This window comes from Talpa europaea, assembly GCF_964194135.1.
Source record: "Talpa europaea genome assembly, chromosome: 7".
NCBI classification, from domain to species: domain Eukaryota; kingdom Metazoa; phylum Chordata; class Mammalia; order Eulipotyphla; family Talpidae; genus Talpa; species Talpa europaea.
The window spans coordinates 84,474,110-84,488,070 of NC_140074.1; the positions used below are offsets into that span (position 1 = coordinate 84,474,110).

Sequence of the window (13,961 nt, forward strand, 5' to 3'; positions counted from 1 at the left end):
TACCATGATCAGAGAACTGGTGAATTATTTTGGCTTCTTGAAAGTTTGGGTCTTAATTCACGACCACCATTTGGTGATCTTGGATATATACTCTTGACAAACTTGTGCGCTATGTCTTATTGTCTCCTGTTGTAGCTATGCATTTGTCTATTTCTCCTTTTGTTTCAATGTAGTTTTGAATAATATGTTTTGAAGCTGTGATTTTGAGGACAGACTTAGAATTTTGACATTTCCTTGTGAACTGATCTTTATCATATGAAATTTCTTGTTATTTCTACTAATGCTTCTTATCTTAAAGCCTATTTCTCTGCTAAAATAGTGAGCATATTTCACTTATTTTTAATAATGTTTACTGGCCTATTAATTATACCACTTTATTATTAAACATTTCTCTCATATTGAATGCATGCTTTATTTAAACAGCATGTAATTCTTGATTTTTAAAATTAAGTTTGAAAATTCTAGGCCTTTAATTTGATTCTTTTGGTTTATTTACATCCTGGTCTTCCTGTTTTTTTTTTTTTTTTTTAATAAATTTTATTGTTATATTCCCCATACAATTGCAGCCCCCCCATTCTGACCCCAATCCCTCCCCTCCCGCCCCCGCTCCCCTAAAAGTGTCTCTGGTTCATAGTTTTTTGTTGATTTTGATTTTCACTTTCTTATATTCATTTTCCTGGTCCCTTATTTAAGTTTTCTAGATTCCTGCTATGAGTGAGACCATCCGGTATTTTTCTTTTTCTTTCTGGCTTATTTCGCTGAGCATGATCCCTTCCAGCGCCATCCATGTTGCTGCAAATTGCATGTGTTTATCTTTTTTGAATGCTGAGTAATATTCCATGGTATATATGTACCACATCTTCTTGATCCAGTAATCTATTTTTGGGCATTTGGGCTGTTTCCAAAGCTTAGCTATTGTAAACAGTGCTGCTATAAACATAGGGGTGCAGGTGTTCTTTGGAATTGATGTTTCTGTGTCCTTTGGGTAAATACCTAGGAGTGGAATTGCTGGATCATATGGAAGCTCTATGTTTAGTAGGTCCAGAAATCTCCACACAGCTCTCCACAGTGGTTGGACCAGTTTGCACTCCCACCAACAGTGCAGAAGAGTTCCTTTTTCTCCACAACCTCACCAACATTTGTTGTTGCTAGTTTTTTTAATATGTGCCATTCTCACTGGTGTAAGATGGTATCTCATTGTAGTTTTGATTTGCATTTCCCTGATTACAAGTGATGTTGAACATTTTTTCATATGTCTGTTGGCCATTTGCATTTCCTCTTCAGAGAAGTTTCTCTTTAGCTCTTCTGCCCATTTTTTGACTGGGTTATTTTCTTTGTTGTTGTTGAGTCTCATCAGCTCTTTGCAGATTTTTGTGATCAGTCCTTTATCATTAGTGTTGGGTGCAAAAATGTTCTCCCAGTTGGTGGGGTTTCTCTTTGTTTTTGTTATTGTCTCTTTTGCTGTGCAAAAGCTCTTTAATTTGATGTAGTCCCAGCTGTTTATCTTTGCCTTCACTATCACTGCTTTGGGTGATGTGTCTGTAAAGATGTCTTTGATGTGCAAATCACGTAGTGTTTTGCCTATATTTCCTTCTATATATTTTATGGTTTCAGGTCTTATGTCTAGTTCTTTAATCCATTTTGAGTTGATTTTTGTGTATGGTGTGAGGTAGTGGTCAAGCTTCATTCTTTTGCATGTAGCGACCCAGTTTTCCCAGCACCATTTATTGAACAAACTTTCTTTGCTCCAATGCATATTCTTTGCTCCTTTGTCAAAGATTAGTTGACCATAAATCTGTGGGTTTATTTCTGGATTTTCTGTTCGATTCCATTGGTCTGTATGTCTGTTCTTGTTCCAATACCATGCGGTTTTGATGATTATGGCTTTGTAGTATAGTTTGAAGTCTGGGAGTGTGATGCCTCCATTCCCTTCTTTTTTTTTTCAGGAGAGCTTTGGCTATTCGGGGTTTTTTGTGATTCCATATGAATTTCATCAATAATTGTTCTATTTCTTTGAAGAATGACATTGAAATTTTGATTGGAATAGCATTGAATCTGTATATTGCTTTTGGAAGGATGGCCATTTTAATAATGTTTATTCTTCCAATCCATGAGCAGGGGATGTCTCTCCATTTCTTTGTGTCTTCTTCTATTTCTTTTAACAGTGTTTTATAGTTTTCTTTGTATAGGTCCTTTACCTCTTTTGTTAGATTTATTCCCAAATATTTGATTTTTTTTGTTTCAATAACAAAAGGGATGGTTTTTTTGATTTCTTCTTCTTCAGATTTATTGTTTGTGTATAGGAAGGCTACTGACTTTTGCGTGTTGATTTTGTATCCTGCCACTTTACTGAACTGATTGATGAGTTGAATTAGCTTTTCTGTGGAGTTTTTGGGGTTCTCTATGTATAATATCATATCGTCTGCAAATAGTGATAGTTTGACTTCTTCTTTTCCTATTTGGATTCCTTGTATGTCTTTCTCTTGTCTTATTGCCCTGGCTAGGACTTCCAGTATTATATTGAAAAGCAATGGTGAAAGTGGACATCCTTGTCTTGTTCCAGATCTTAATGGAATTGCTTTCAGCTTTTCACCATTGAGAATGATACTGGCTGTTGGCTTGTCATAGATGGCCTTTATGATGTTGAGGTATGTTCCTTGTATCCCAAGAATTTCAAGGGCTTTTATCATGAATGGGTGTTGCACTTTGTCGAAAGCTTTCTCAGCATCTATTGATATTATCATATGGTTTTTATATTTCTTTTTGTTGATGTGTTGGATAACGTTGATTGATTTTCGGATGTTAAACCATCCTTGTGTCCCTGGAATGAATCCTACTTGGTCGTGGTGAATTATCTTATGGATACATTGTTGGATTCTGATAGCTAAAATTTTATTGAGGATTTTTGCATCAGTGTTCATTAAGGAGATTGGCCTGTAGTTTTCCTTTTTTGTGTTGTCCTTGTTCGGTTTTGGTATTAGTGTAATGTTGGCTTCATAAAACGTGTTTGGTATTGTCCCTTCCTTCTCAATTTTTTGGAAGAGTTTGTGAAGGATAGGCACTAATTCGTCTCTGAATGTTTGGTAGAATTCTTTTGTAAATCCATCAGGTCCTGGGCTTTTGTTTTTGGGGAGGTTTTTGATTACCATTTCAATTTCGCTAATTGTAATTGGTCTGTTTAGGTGTTCTATTTCTTCTTTATCTAGCTTTGGGTGATTGTAGAGTTGTAGGAATTTGTCCATCTCCTCTAGATTGTTAAACTTGTTTCCATATAACTGTTCATAGTAGTTACTGATTATTCTTTTGATTTCTGCTGTGTCCGTTGTGATTTCTCCTCTTTCATTGATGATCCTGTTTATTTGTGCTTTCTCCCTTTTTTCCTTTGTGAGCCTGGCTAGGGGTTTGTCTATTTTATTGATTTTTTCAAAGAACCAGCTCTTGGTTTCATTGATCTTTTGCATTGTTTTTTTAGTTTCAATTTCATTTATTTCTGCTTTGGTTTTTATTATTTCTTTTCTTCTACTGGTTTTGGGGTTTTTTTTGTTGTTCTTTTTCTAGATCTTTGAGCTTCGAGATTAGGTTGTTTCTTTGCGTTCTTTCTTGTTTCTTGATGTGAGCTTCTATTGCTATATATTTTCCTCTTATTACTGCTTTTGCTGCATCCCATACATTTAGGATATTGGTGTCCTCCTTGTCGTTCAATTCAAAAAATTTTTTAATTTCTTCTTTGATCTCCTCATTAGTCCAATGGTCTTCCAGTAGTGTGGTTTTTAATCTCCATGAGGTAGGAAAGTTCCTTGCCTTCTTTTTATGGTTTATTTCTAGTTTGATGCCTTCATGGTCAGAAAAGATGGTTGATATGATTTCAATCTTGGTGTATCTGTTGATGTTTGTCTTGTGCCCCAGTATGTGATCGATCCTGGAGAATGATCCGTGTGCTCTTGAGAAAAATGTGTACTCCGTTTTTTTGGGGTTTAGTGTTCTATAGATGTCTGTTAAGCCCAATTGCTCTAGGTCCTTATTTAGAGCTTTGGTTTCTTTACTTATTTTTTGTCTTGTTGATCTATCCATTGTTGATAGTGGTGTGTTGAAGTCTCCCACTACGTATGTGTTTTCTCTGATGTCTGTTTTCAGAGAGGACAACAGTTGTCTGATATATTTTGGTGCTCCTTCGTTTGGTGAGTATATGTTAATGAGTGTTATTTCTTCTTGAAGTATTGTCCCCTTGATCATAATGTAGTGAACATTGGGGTCTCTTTTTATCTTTTTGAGTTTGAAATCTGTTTTATCTGATATAAGTATAGCTGTTCCTGCTTTCTTTTTTGGTCCATTTGCTTGTAGGATTGTTTTCCATCCTTTAACTTTGAGCCTGTTTTTATCTTTTGTAGCTAAATGTGTTTTCTGGAGACAGCAAAAGGTTGGGTTTTGTTTCTTAATCCAGGCTGCAACTCTGTGTCTTTTTATTGAAGAGTTTAGTCCATTTACATTTAGAGTTAATATTGATATGTTAGCATCTGTATTTGCCATTGTGTTTGTCTTTCCTTTGATTTTATTTATTTATTCTTGTAATAACTTTTTTTTTTTTTGGCCTTCTTTCATTGTTATTCATCCCTCTGAGGTTCTGGCTTTAGGACTCCTTGTAGTATTTTTTGGAGTGGGGGTTTAGTTGCAATGAAATTCCGGAGTTTCTGTTTGTCTGGGAAGGTCCATATTCTTTCTTCAAAGAGGAAGAAGAGCTTTGCGGGATAGAGTATTCTTGGTTGGCATCTGTTTTCTTGGAGTCTGTTGACTATGTCCCTCCACTCTCTCCTTGCCCGTAGTGTTTCTTCGGAGAAGTCTGATGTCAGCCTGATTGGTTTTCCTTTGAATGTTATCTGTTTCTTCCCTCTTGCCAGCTTCATTATTTTTTCCTTGTCCTGGATTCTTGGGAGCTTTACTATTATGTGTCTTGCTGTATTTTTCCTTTCGTCGTGGAAGTTTGGTGTTCTTCTTGCTTCTTGTATATCAATTTTCAGCTCCTTCTTCACATTTGGGAAGTTCTCTTCAATTATCTCTTTGAATATTTTCTCTGTTCCTACATCTCTCTCCTCTCCTTCTGGTATTCCTATAACTCTTATATTTCCTTTCCTCATGGAGTCAGATAGTTCCCGAAGTCTTTCCTCGTTCTTTTTCCTTCGTACTTCTCTTTCCTTTTCTGTTTTGGTTCTTTTTATTTCTGTGTCTTCAAGATTACTTATTCGTTCTTCCATTTCATCTATTCTGCTTTCATTGCTTTTCCCAGAATTCTTTAGTTCTTCCATTAATTCTTTGATCTCCTGCATTTCTTTTACTTCCCTCTTTAGGGACTCAATTTCTTTCTTCTGACTATTGTTTTCCCTCTCTAGGGACTCAATTGCATTCTTCTGATCGTTGATTATTTTTCCCTTATCATTGTTTTCCTTTATGACTTCTGTCAGTTTTTTAATCACGGCAATTTTAAATTCTCTTTCTGGAAGGCTCAGAAATTCTTGCAAGTTATTGTTGTTGCAATCTGGGGGCTGGTTTTCTTTTTGTGGTGTGCTTTTTCTCTGGAGAGTTGCTAGGTTGCGTGTGGTTCTTCTCCTCCCTACTGTCTGTTTTCTAATTTGCCGTATGCGTTGGGACACTGTGTTGTTGGGACTGGCCGGCATCTTGGGTGGGCTTCTCTGCTCCCCTCTGGTTCCTCCAGGAGTCATCTGTCAGTTTCAAGCAGTCTTTACTGGAGAAAGGTCCCTGTTCTAAAATGCCGATGTGGGGACACACTCCCCTGTGCGCCTGGTCTGCCCCGGCGGTGGGTTCCTGCTCCCCCTCTGGGCTTGTACTGCAGGCCAGAGGGGGTCTGGCGTGGGCGAACTTCCCCCGCTCACCTCTGGTTCCTGAGGAAGCCTTCTGCAGGTAGTCTTTACTGAAGAAATTTCCCTGTTCTAAAATGGTGATGTGGGACACACTCCCTGCGCGTCTGGTCGCAGGCACACTCTTCTGCGCGCCTGGTCTGCCCCAGCTGTGGGTGCTCGCTCTCCCTGTGGGCTCAGACTACTTGTTCGGAAGGGGCCCGGTGTGGGCTAACTCCCCAGCTGGCCACTAGCTCCTTCAGGAGCCTCTGCTGGCTTCAAGTCGCTAGGTGGCGCCAGAGATCTCTCCTAGAGCCCTTGGGGAGCTGATTTTCCACCCCGTGGGACAGGGAGCAGAGCGGGGATGGTAGGGTACACCTCAACGGCTTTGGGGTGCTGTGTCTGCCTTGTGCCCCACCGTCGTGGGGAACCCACGCCCCTAATTTCGTGCCCCGGGTCTCAGTTCCAAAGCCCTCAGTTCCAGGACGCGGGCTGTAGCCCAGATCAGTGGCGCGGGAATGGCGCCTTTTGAATCCCGCTTCCCTGCCTGGGCGCCTTGTTCCTGCTCACTCAGGGAGGGCCTCCGCGGTCTCCCCGCAAGCCTAGGTCGCAGGCGCGGGGACCTGGGCAGCTGCGATCCGATCTGGATCAGCGCGCCGCTTTCTGCGCAAGCTTACCGGGCGGCCGGGGCTGTGTGCTGGTGCTGGTCTCCTCCTGGGGGCGGGGCTCTCTTTAATGGCGCCTGGAGCTCACCTCTGTGGCGGATCCTGCAGGGTTCTCCACAGCTCCCGTTCACGGGGTGTGGTGGCTGAAATAGTTCCTTTCCACTCACAGTCCCACTTGCTGCGTCCGTTTTTCTTGTTGGCTGTTTTGGTTTGTTGTTTCCCTCCTCTCTGCTGGTCGGAGAGTGCCGCCTCTGTGGGCGGGGGAGGGGAGCAGGGTTCTGCGCTTCCCTCCCTTCTGGTCCTCTTTTATGGCAACTTTCTTCTTTGGGCAGTTTGCTGGAGTCGTCCGTTTATCTTCCGTGTCCCAGTTCTCACTGGGACCTGCCGCTTTTCCTCCCTATTAACTTTTTTTAATGGGAGATCTTACTCGCAGCGTCTCCTCACCGCCATGTTGCTCCCTTATTCTTTCTGGTCTTCCTGTTTTATGGATTTTTTTTTTTTTTTAATACAAGAACTGGGGTACAAGCCAGAGATGCGGGAGGGTGAGAGGATTCACCAGAGGCAGAGCAGGGAACAGAACAGGCAGACTGACAAAATACACTGCTGAGGGGAGCAGCAGGCAAGACAGGAGAGGTCTGCTGTGCCATGTGGGACCCTCGCCAGTCGGCTGGGATTGAATCTGCGCCGCAGAGGCTGCCAACAGCTTCACAGCGCAGCACTCAACTGCCTGCTCCACCAGGGGAGGCTCTGATTTGGGTTTTATGTTTAGGTCAAATGAGTCTTTTCAGATTAATATTTGCATGTAAATAGAGGACTTGAGGTTTATTTACTTTTTTCTACAGAGTACCAGTTGTTTCAGCATTATTTGAAGTTTTCCTCTCTGAATTAACTAGACATTTTGGTAGAAAATCAGTAGGCTGAATATGTGTGGGTCTGTTTGTAGATTGTATGCCTTTGCTTTGACTTATTCAGCCTGTTCATATACCATACCACACTATTTCAATTACTGTATATCTTAGAGCCCCTCTCCTCCAAGTTTGTTTTGGTTATTCTAGGCCCTTTGTAGTCCCATAAAAATTTTAGAACTAGCATGTCTATTTTTTTTAAAGACCTGCTGGAAATGTAATTGATAACCATTAATTGTGATTTCTTACATTAATTGACTTAGTAGTAGAGTGATCTAAAATGCTTTCAAAAGAAAAATGTTTTGCTTTACTCTTTCCTCTCCATTGTTGGTATGTCTAGGTTACAAGGCAAATGCAAGAACATGAACAGGACTCTGAACTTAGAGAACAGATGTCTGGCTATAAGAGAATGAGGCGGCAACATCAAAAGCAGCTGATGACTCTGGAAAATAAACTTAAGGCTGAGATGGATGAACATCGCCTCAGATTAGACAAAGATCTTGAAACTCAGCGTAACAATTTTGCTGCTGAAATGGAGAAACTTATTAAGAAACATCAGGCTGCTATGGAAAAAGAGGTGGCTCATTCAGTATTATTAATTTGCTTGTTTTATTTTGTGACCATCTCAGAATTAACCAAGATGGGATTTTAATGTTAGGGTATCTTTTCCTGAAAACCAAGCAAATCAGTTGGGGAAAAGGAGAAACATTTATATAATATGTATAATACCAAGTACTGAGTCTGGAAATCAGTAGACATGGACTCAATCATTTCCTGACACTTGACAGTTTTATAGTATCACTGTGGGTAAGTCATTCAACTGTTCTAGGTCCCAAGTACCTTGATTATCTGAGGAGTTTGGTAGTCTCAAAAGATCACTCATGATTCTCTTCTTGTATTTTTTGGAAACCCTCCTTAAATTTATAGCAGTATTTTTAGATAAGAATAATTGAAGATTATTCTAATTTTACAGTGTTAGAATGAAAGGTGCTTTATTTAGGATTCCTATTATGTGAAATTTTTTTTCTCATGTTTTTAGTGTAGCATGTTTCATTTTATTTTGATAGTTATGTTTGTCAAGTAAAATAAAAGTTTCTCCGTAAATTCACTATTGACAAATATGTATGGCTAGTCTATTTGGAGGCATTATTTATGGTAAGTACCCTGTTTAACACCCTCCTCCCATAAATAAGAAACACTCTCAGCAGCTCTTTTGCCCACTGTCGGTGTAAGTATCTTCTCTTTTCCTTTTCCTAATAATGAAAAAAAAAAAGTAATAGTCCCAATAGTAAAAAATTTGACAGGATAATTTATGATGTAAATAAATACTTGATTTTGAAATAATTTGCTGAAAGAATGTACAGATACTTAGAATCCAGTTGATCACTGGGTAATATTTTTAATAACAGGGAAAGATAGATAACATATTTTGGAACTTAATTCATGAAACAGGATGTGTAATATGATTACAAATTGTTTACAATGTATAGGAAAAATTAGGAAGGGGTGCACCAAAATGTTTATATTGGTTATCTCTGGTTGTTGAATTGTGCAAGATTTTTTTGATTTTCTATATTTTGTAAATGTTCTACAATGAGTATATATCACATTATTATCAGAAATAAAATAATAGCTTTATCATATTAACATTCCATGTTAATGTATAAAGTAAAGGTTCGGGCTTAATATAAGGGCAAATTATTACATTTAATATACACATAAGTCTAGATAAAAGGTCATGATTTAATTTACTTATAGATAAGTATATATTTTGTTTTATTGGGTCAAGGGCAGGTTCCTGTTCATGAAACAAAAAAGGCAAAAACATTTTGACTTTAAAGGATTAACATATAAGGATAAATTCTACCTTATTGGTTTTTTGAAATTCAAATAAAAATGCTGAGTAACACTAATAATTTGTTGGGTATTCTTATTTTGGTGATTAAATTGATTTTATATTCTTGAGGAAAAAAGGGTATCTTTGGTGATGTATATTAAATTACTGTTTTGTGTCTATATACTTAACTAATTTTATCCATTTAAAATTTTCATATAGGCTAAAGTGATGGCCAATGAAGAGAAAAAGTTTCAGCAACATATTCAGGCCCAACAGAAGAAAGAACTGAACAGCTTCTTAGAGTCCCAGAAAAGAGAATATAAACTTCGAAAAGAACAGCTTAAGGAGGTACTTATCTTATAAATAATTCTCAAGCCATTTATGTGCTTACTGATTATACCCAGTGGTGATGAACTCATAAAAAACCATTAGGAAAAAATTTTATGATTTTGTTTGATTATATCAGTTTGAATGAAGATATTGATTATAATCAGTTACTCTTCAGTTGACTGAGATCTTCTCCTGAGAAGAATCCTTTCCTGAAAATATAAATCATTTTATTTATAATAGCTTTCCTATGTGTTTAAGTAACTAACTCATTAGTAATAAAAACATTAAAATTGGAAAAAAGAGCTACATATATATATATATATATATATACATATATATACACACACACCTTTCTTTAAAAACTAAGCATGCTTGGGCCTCCCCGGTGGCGCAGCAGTTGAGCACTGGGTTGCGAGGCTCCCTGCGACCTCCGCGGCGCTGGTTCAATCCCCGGCTGCTCCCTGGCCACCGGAGGAGGGTCCCACATGGTGCGCGGACCTCTCCTGCCGCCCGCTGCTCCCCTCAGCAGTGTGCTTCGGTCCTTCTGCCTGCTCTGCTCCCCGCTCTGGCTCTGGTGAATTCTCTCACCCTCCCGCACTTCTGACTGTACCCAGTGCATGTATAAACAAACAAACAAATAAATAAATAAATAAAATACGTGCCTCTTTAAAAAATAAATAAATAAATAAAAGCTAAGCATGCTTTCTTACTTTTGGCTCAGAAGATGACAGTGATTGCTTTCTCTGATTTTAAAACATAAATTAAGGATAAGATGCATATCTGTTTATTACAATTTATTTAATAGAACATGCTGATTATTTATGACCACATGATTTCATATTTATCTGCCTTTGTATCTGCTTTCTTCAACTTCTTTTTTTTTTTTAAAGATTTATTATTTATGTATACAAGAGCTGGGGTACAGGCCAGAGGTATGGGGGGATGAGAGGATTCACCAGAGACAGAGTAGGGAAGAGAACAGGCAGATTGACTTGAAGTAACTGCTGAGGGGAGCAGCTGGCGAGTCAGGAGAGGACTGCTGCGCCATGTGGGTTGCTCCCTGGCCGGCCGGGGATCGAACTAGTGCTGCAGAGGCTGTGGGCAGCTTCATAGGTTGCGTCTTAACCCCTTGCACCACCAGGGAGACTCTTCAACTTCTTTTAAAAACAAATTTAGTCTGACTTTGCAGAGAGCCTTAATTGTTCCAAGGCAATTTCTCAAATCTCCCTTTATCTCTTCTCTTACAGACTGACGAATTTTTTAGTTCATGTCATTATTAGCATACTGATGTAGAAAATTGCCTTATAATCAGATATTAACTTCTATTAAGGATATTTGTGACACAAAGACTTGCTATATATCCTGTCAAGTCATTTTCATTGACAGAATTTCTCCCACTCTTTAGAGTTGTAACCTGCAATATATTCCCAATAATTATAATACAGTACTGGAACATTGCATTTGGAAAGGCTGTAATGAGGGTTTGCAACTGAAATAAAATATTCAACAAAATGCAGTTCTGCAGTTGCATTTCCCAATGAAATGAGATTTTAGTTTTGTGTGTGTGTTGATTTAAATAACCCTTTAGGCACTTAACTTGTCCAACTAATAAATTCATTTAGTTAGAAGCCAGATTTGTGTGTGTATGTTTAAGTAGAATAATAATTGTTGGTATAAAGAAAGGTACATACTTGAGCCTTGTAGTAAGTTTCCTGGTAGAAGATTTTGAAAAAAGATTCCAGGTGATTCTCTGTGTATGTGCCAGTGTTACCTAAATGTTTTCTCATATTGTATGTACGTATACCTTTAAGTTGAAAACAATTTATGTGCTTTTATGTGTTTGAGTATCTTATGAACTAAAGTTGTGAAACATTAGTCTCTTTCTTGAATAACAGGGGAAGGATTGTAAAGTTAAGAGTCTCTAAATATTCATCTTATACTTGGGAACGATGACTGATGTATATTCTGTACTATGTTCATGTTTTTTAGGTTGAATGTATTCTAGTATTAATTAGCATCCTGAAAATTTGTCTCTTTAATTGTATTCTCAGTATTTGCATTTTTTCCTACTATAAATGCTTTTTCATTTGGTTTGTGAGCTATTTAAAATAGTGTAGAAACACATTAGCTTTGATTTGTTTCGTGGTTCATAATGCTGATTGTTGAGTACCATTCCGAAAAAAGTTATTTTGTTCTACCATGTTTTTGTTGATTTTCTATTTTCAATTCCTTACACGGGGGGGAAACCAAAAAGTGAGACATATGATTAACTGTGTGTTTCTCTTCATTTACTAATCACTATATGCTTTTGAAGCTGGGAACAATCATAAATGTAGTTGTGCAAAGCTAAAAGGTGGGCATGTTTCCAGTGTTCATTTTTCTTTTTCTGTCTTACCTCATGGGTAACTGGAGAAAAAGGAGTGTTACCTCCTTGAGATCATTACCCTACTTGAGCATTAGGACACAAATATTTTTATTTAAATTTACCAAACTAAATGGGAAATTCATGCTGTTAATTTTTATGTGTTTTGAATTGAGTTGTTTTTATGCTGCCAGGAACTGAATGAAAATCAAAGCACCCCCAAAAAAGAAAAACAGGAGTGGCTTTCAAAGCAGAAGGAGAATATACAGCACTTTCAAGCAGAAGAAGAGGCTAACCTTCTTAGACGTCAGAGACAGTACCTAGAGCTAGAATGTCGTCGCTTTAAGAGAAGGATGTTACTTGGGCGCCATAACCTGGAGCAGGACCTTGTCAGAGAAGTATGTTTGCATGATGTGAACGTAGAATATTTCCTGAAAATATATCAGTGACATCTCAACGTCAGTACTTTGGCATATCTAATTTCCTCTACCTAAATCCCTCTTCCTCAGATATCCACATTTTGTTTTCCCTTCCTTCATGTCTCGCCTCAAATGTCACCTCTTCAGAAATGTCTTCCCTTCTTTAAGTGTTTTTCTTTTTATTTCTCTGTCCTACACACAGTATACACACACATATTGTCTCTTGCTCTTCCTTTCTCTTTTGGGGTAAGTCTCTCCCCCAATAGAAGGGAAATTGTATGAAGTCACAGATTTTATTTAGGTCTTTATATCCCTAATACCAACTCATAATATGCATTCAGTAAGTATTTAATAAACAGGAAGTCAGTGCTTGATTGAAATATTTTTAAATATGACAAAACTAATTGGATGTTTATGCTTTTATTTTGGAGTAGAATTAGGGTTTAAGTTAGGGGTGCAGGGTGTGAGAGGATTCACCAGAAACAGTAGGGAGCAGGACAGGTGAATTTACTAAAATACACTGCTGAGGGGAGCATTGTGTAAGACAGGAGAGGTCTGCTATGCCATATGTGAATTAGCTCCCTAGCCAGGGATCAAACTCAGGCCATAGCAGTGATAGTGCTGAAATTTAATTTCTAGGCCATCAAAGAGGCCCCCCAATTAATGCCTTTTGATCTGCAGTGGTCACCCTGAAGTTTGTGTTACCACTTTACACATTTTTATTATCATGTCCATATTAATTGGCAAGTATAGAAACTTCTGTGCCAGTGAAAACAATTGTTTACATTATCAGGGATACCTCTGAACATAAATAAATTTATTTCTGAGAATAGCTTAAATTAAGCTCCAAATATAGCATAATCAAATTCACTAATATAGGAAATTCAAATTAAAAATTTATCTTTAGTTAGACAAGATCAATTTAAAAGACTAGTAACATCAAGTCAGAGTAGTGGCACTGGGTGATGAACAATGTTGGATAAAAATATAAATTAAGGGCCTCCCTGGTGGGACAAGGGGCTAAGTCTCAGCACTGTGAAGCTATCGGCAGCCACGCAGAACAAGTTCGATACCCAGCCACGAAGCTAACCCACATGCTGCAGCAGACCTCCCTTGTCTTGCCCACTGCTCCCCTCAGCAGTATATTTCGGTCAATACACCTGATCTACACCCCATTCTGTCTCTGGAGAATCCTCTTACCCGCTGCACCCCTGGCCTACACCCCAGTTCTTGTATGCATTTAAAAATAAATATTTTTTTAAAAAAGAATATAAATTGATATTGCCCTTTTAGAATATAATTAGTAGTAGCTTTTAAAATTTACTATTTGCTTCCCATTAAATCTACTTCATCCTAAAAAAATAATAGAATGACTATATGATGCAAAATTCATAGGTATTTATTAAAAATTTGTATATTAAGAAGTGGAAAATTTATGATATTACAAAGCAGAATCTTACAATGAAACTTAAAAAGATCTATACATAAAAATCTGACCTGTATAGGGGGCCTCCCCAGTGGCACAGCAGTTGAGCGCTGGGTTGCAAAGCTGCCCGCAGCCTCTGCAGCACCAGTTCCATCCCTGGCCAACAGG

The 13,961-nt window shown here is 38.1% G+C and overlaps 1 protein-coding gene across 2 annotated transcripts in view; it reads left to right on the forward strand.

Annotated features, from left to right (window-relative positions):
- The window catches only part of TAOK1 (TAO kinase 1), a gene marked incomplete at both ends in the record, with an annotated part of 84,348 nt that overhangs the window by 54,696 nt on the left and 15,691 nt on the right, over positions 1-13,961 (forward strand). Inside the window, 3 exons of one of the 2 annotated variants that reach the window (XM_084238709.1) lie at positions 7,760-7,996; positions 9,476-9,604; positions 12,143-12,346. In XM_084238709.1, the coding sequence (XP_084094835.1) occupies positions 7,760-7,996; positions 9,476-9,604; positions 12,143-12,346 (570 nt within the window). The remainder of the gene's footprint in view (positions 1-7,759; positions 7,997-9,475; positions 9,605-12,142; positions 12,347-13,961) is intronic. The other variant, XM_084238710.1, reaches the window with a different exon arrangement.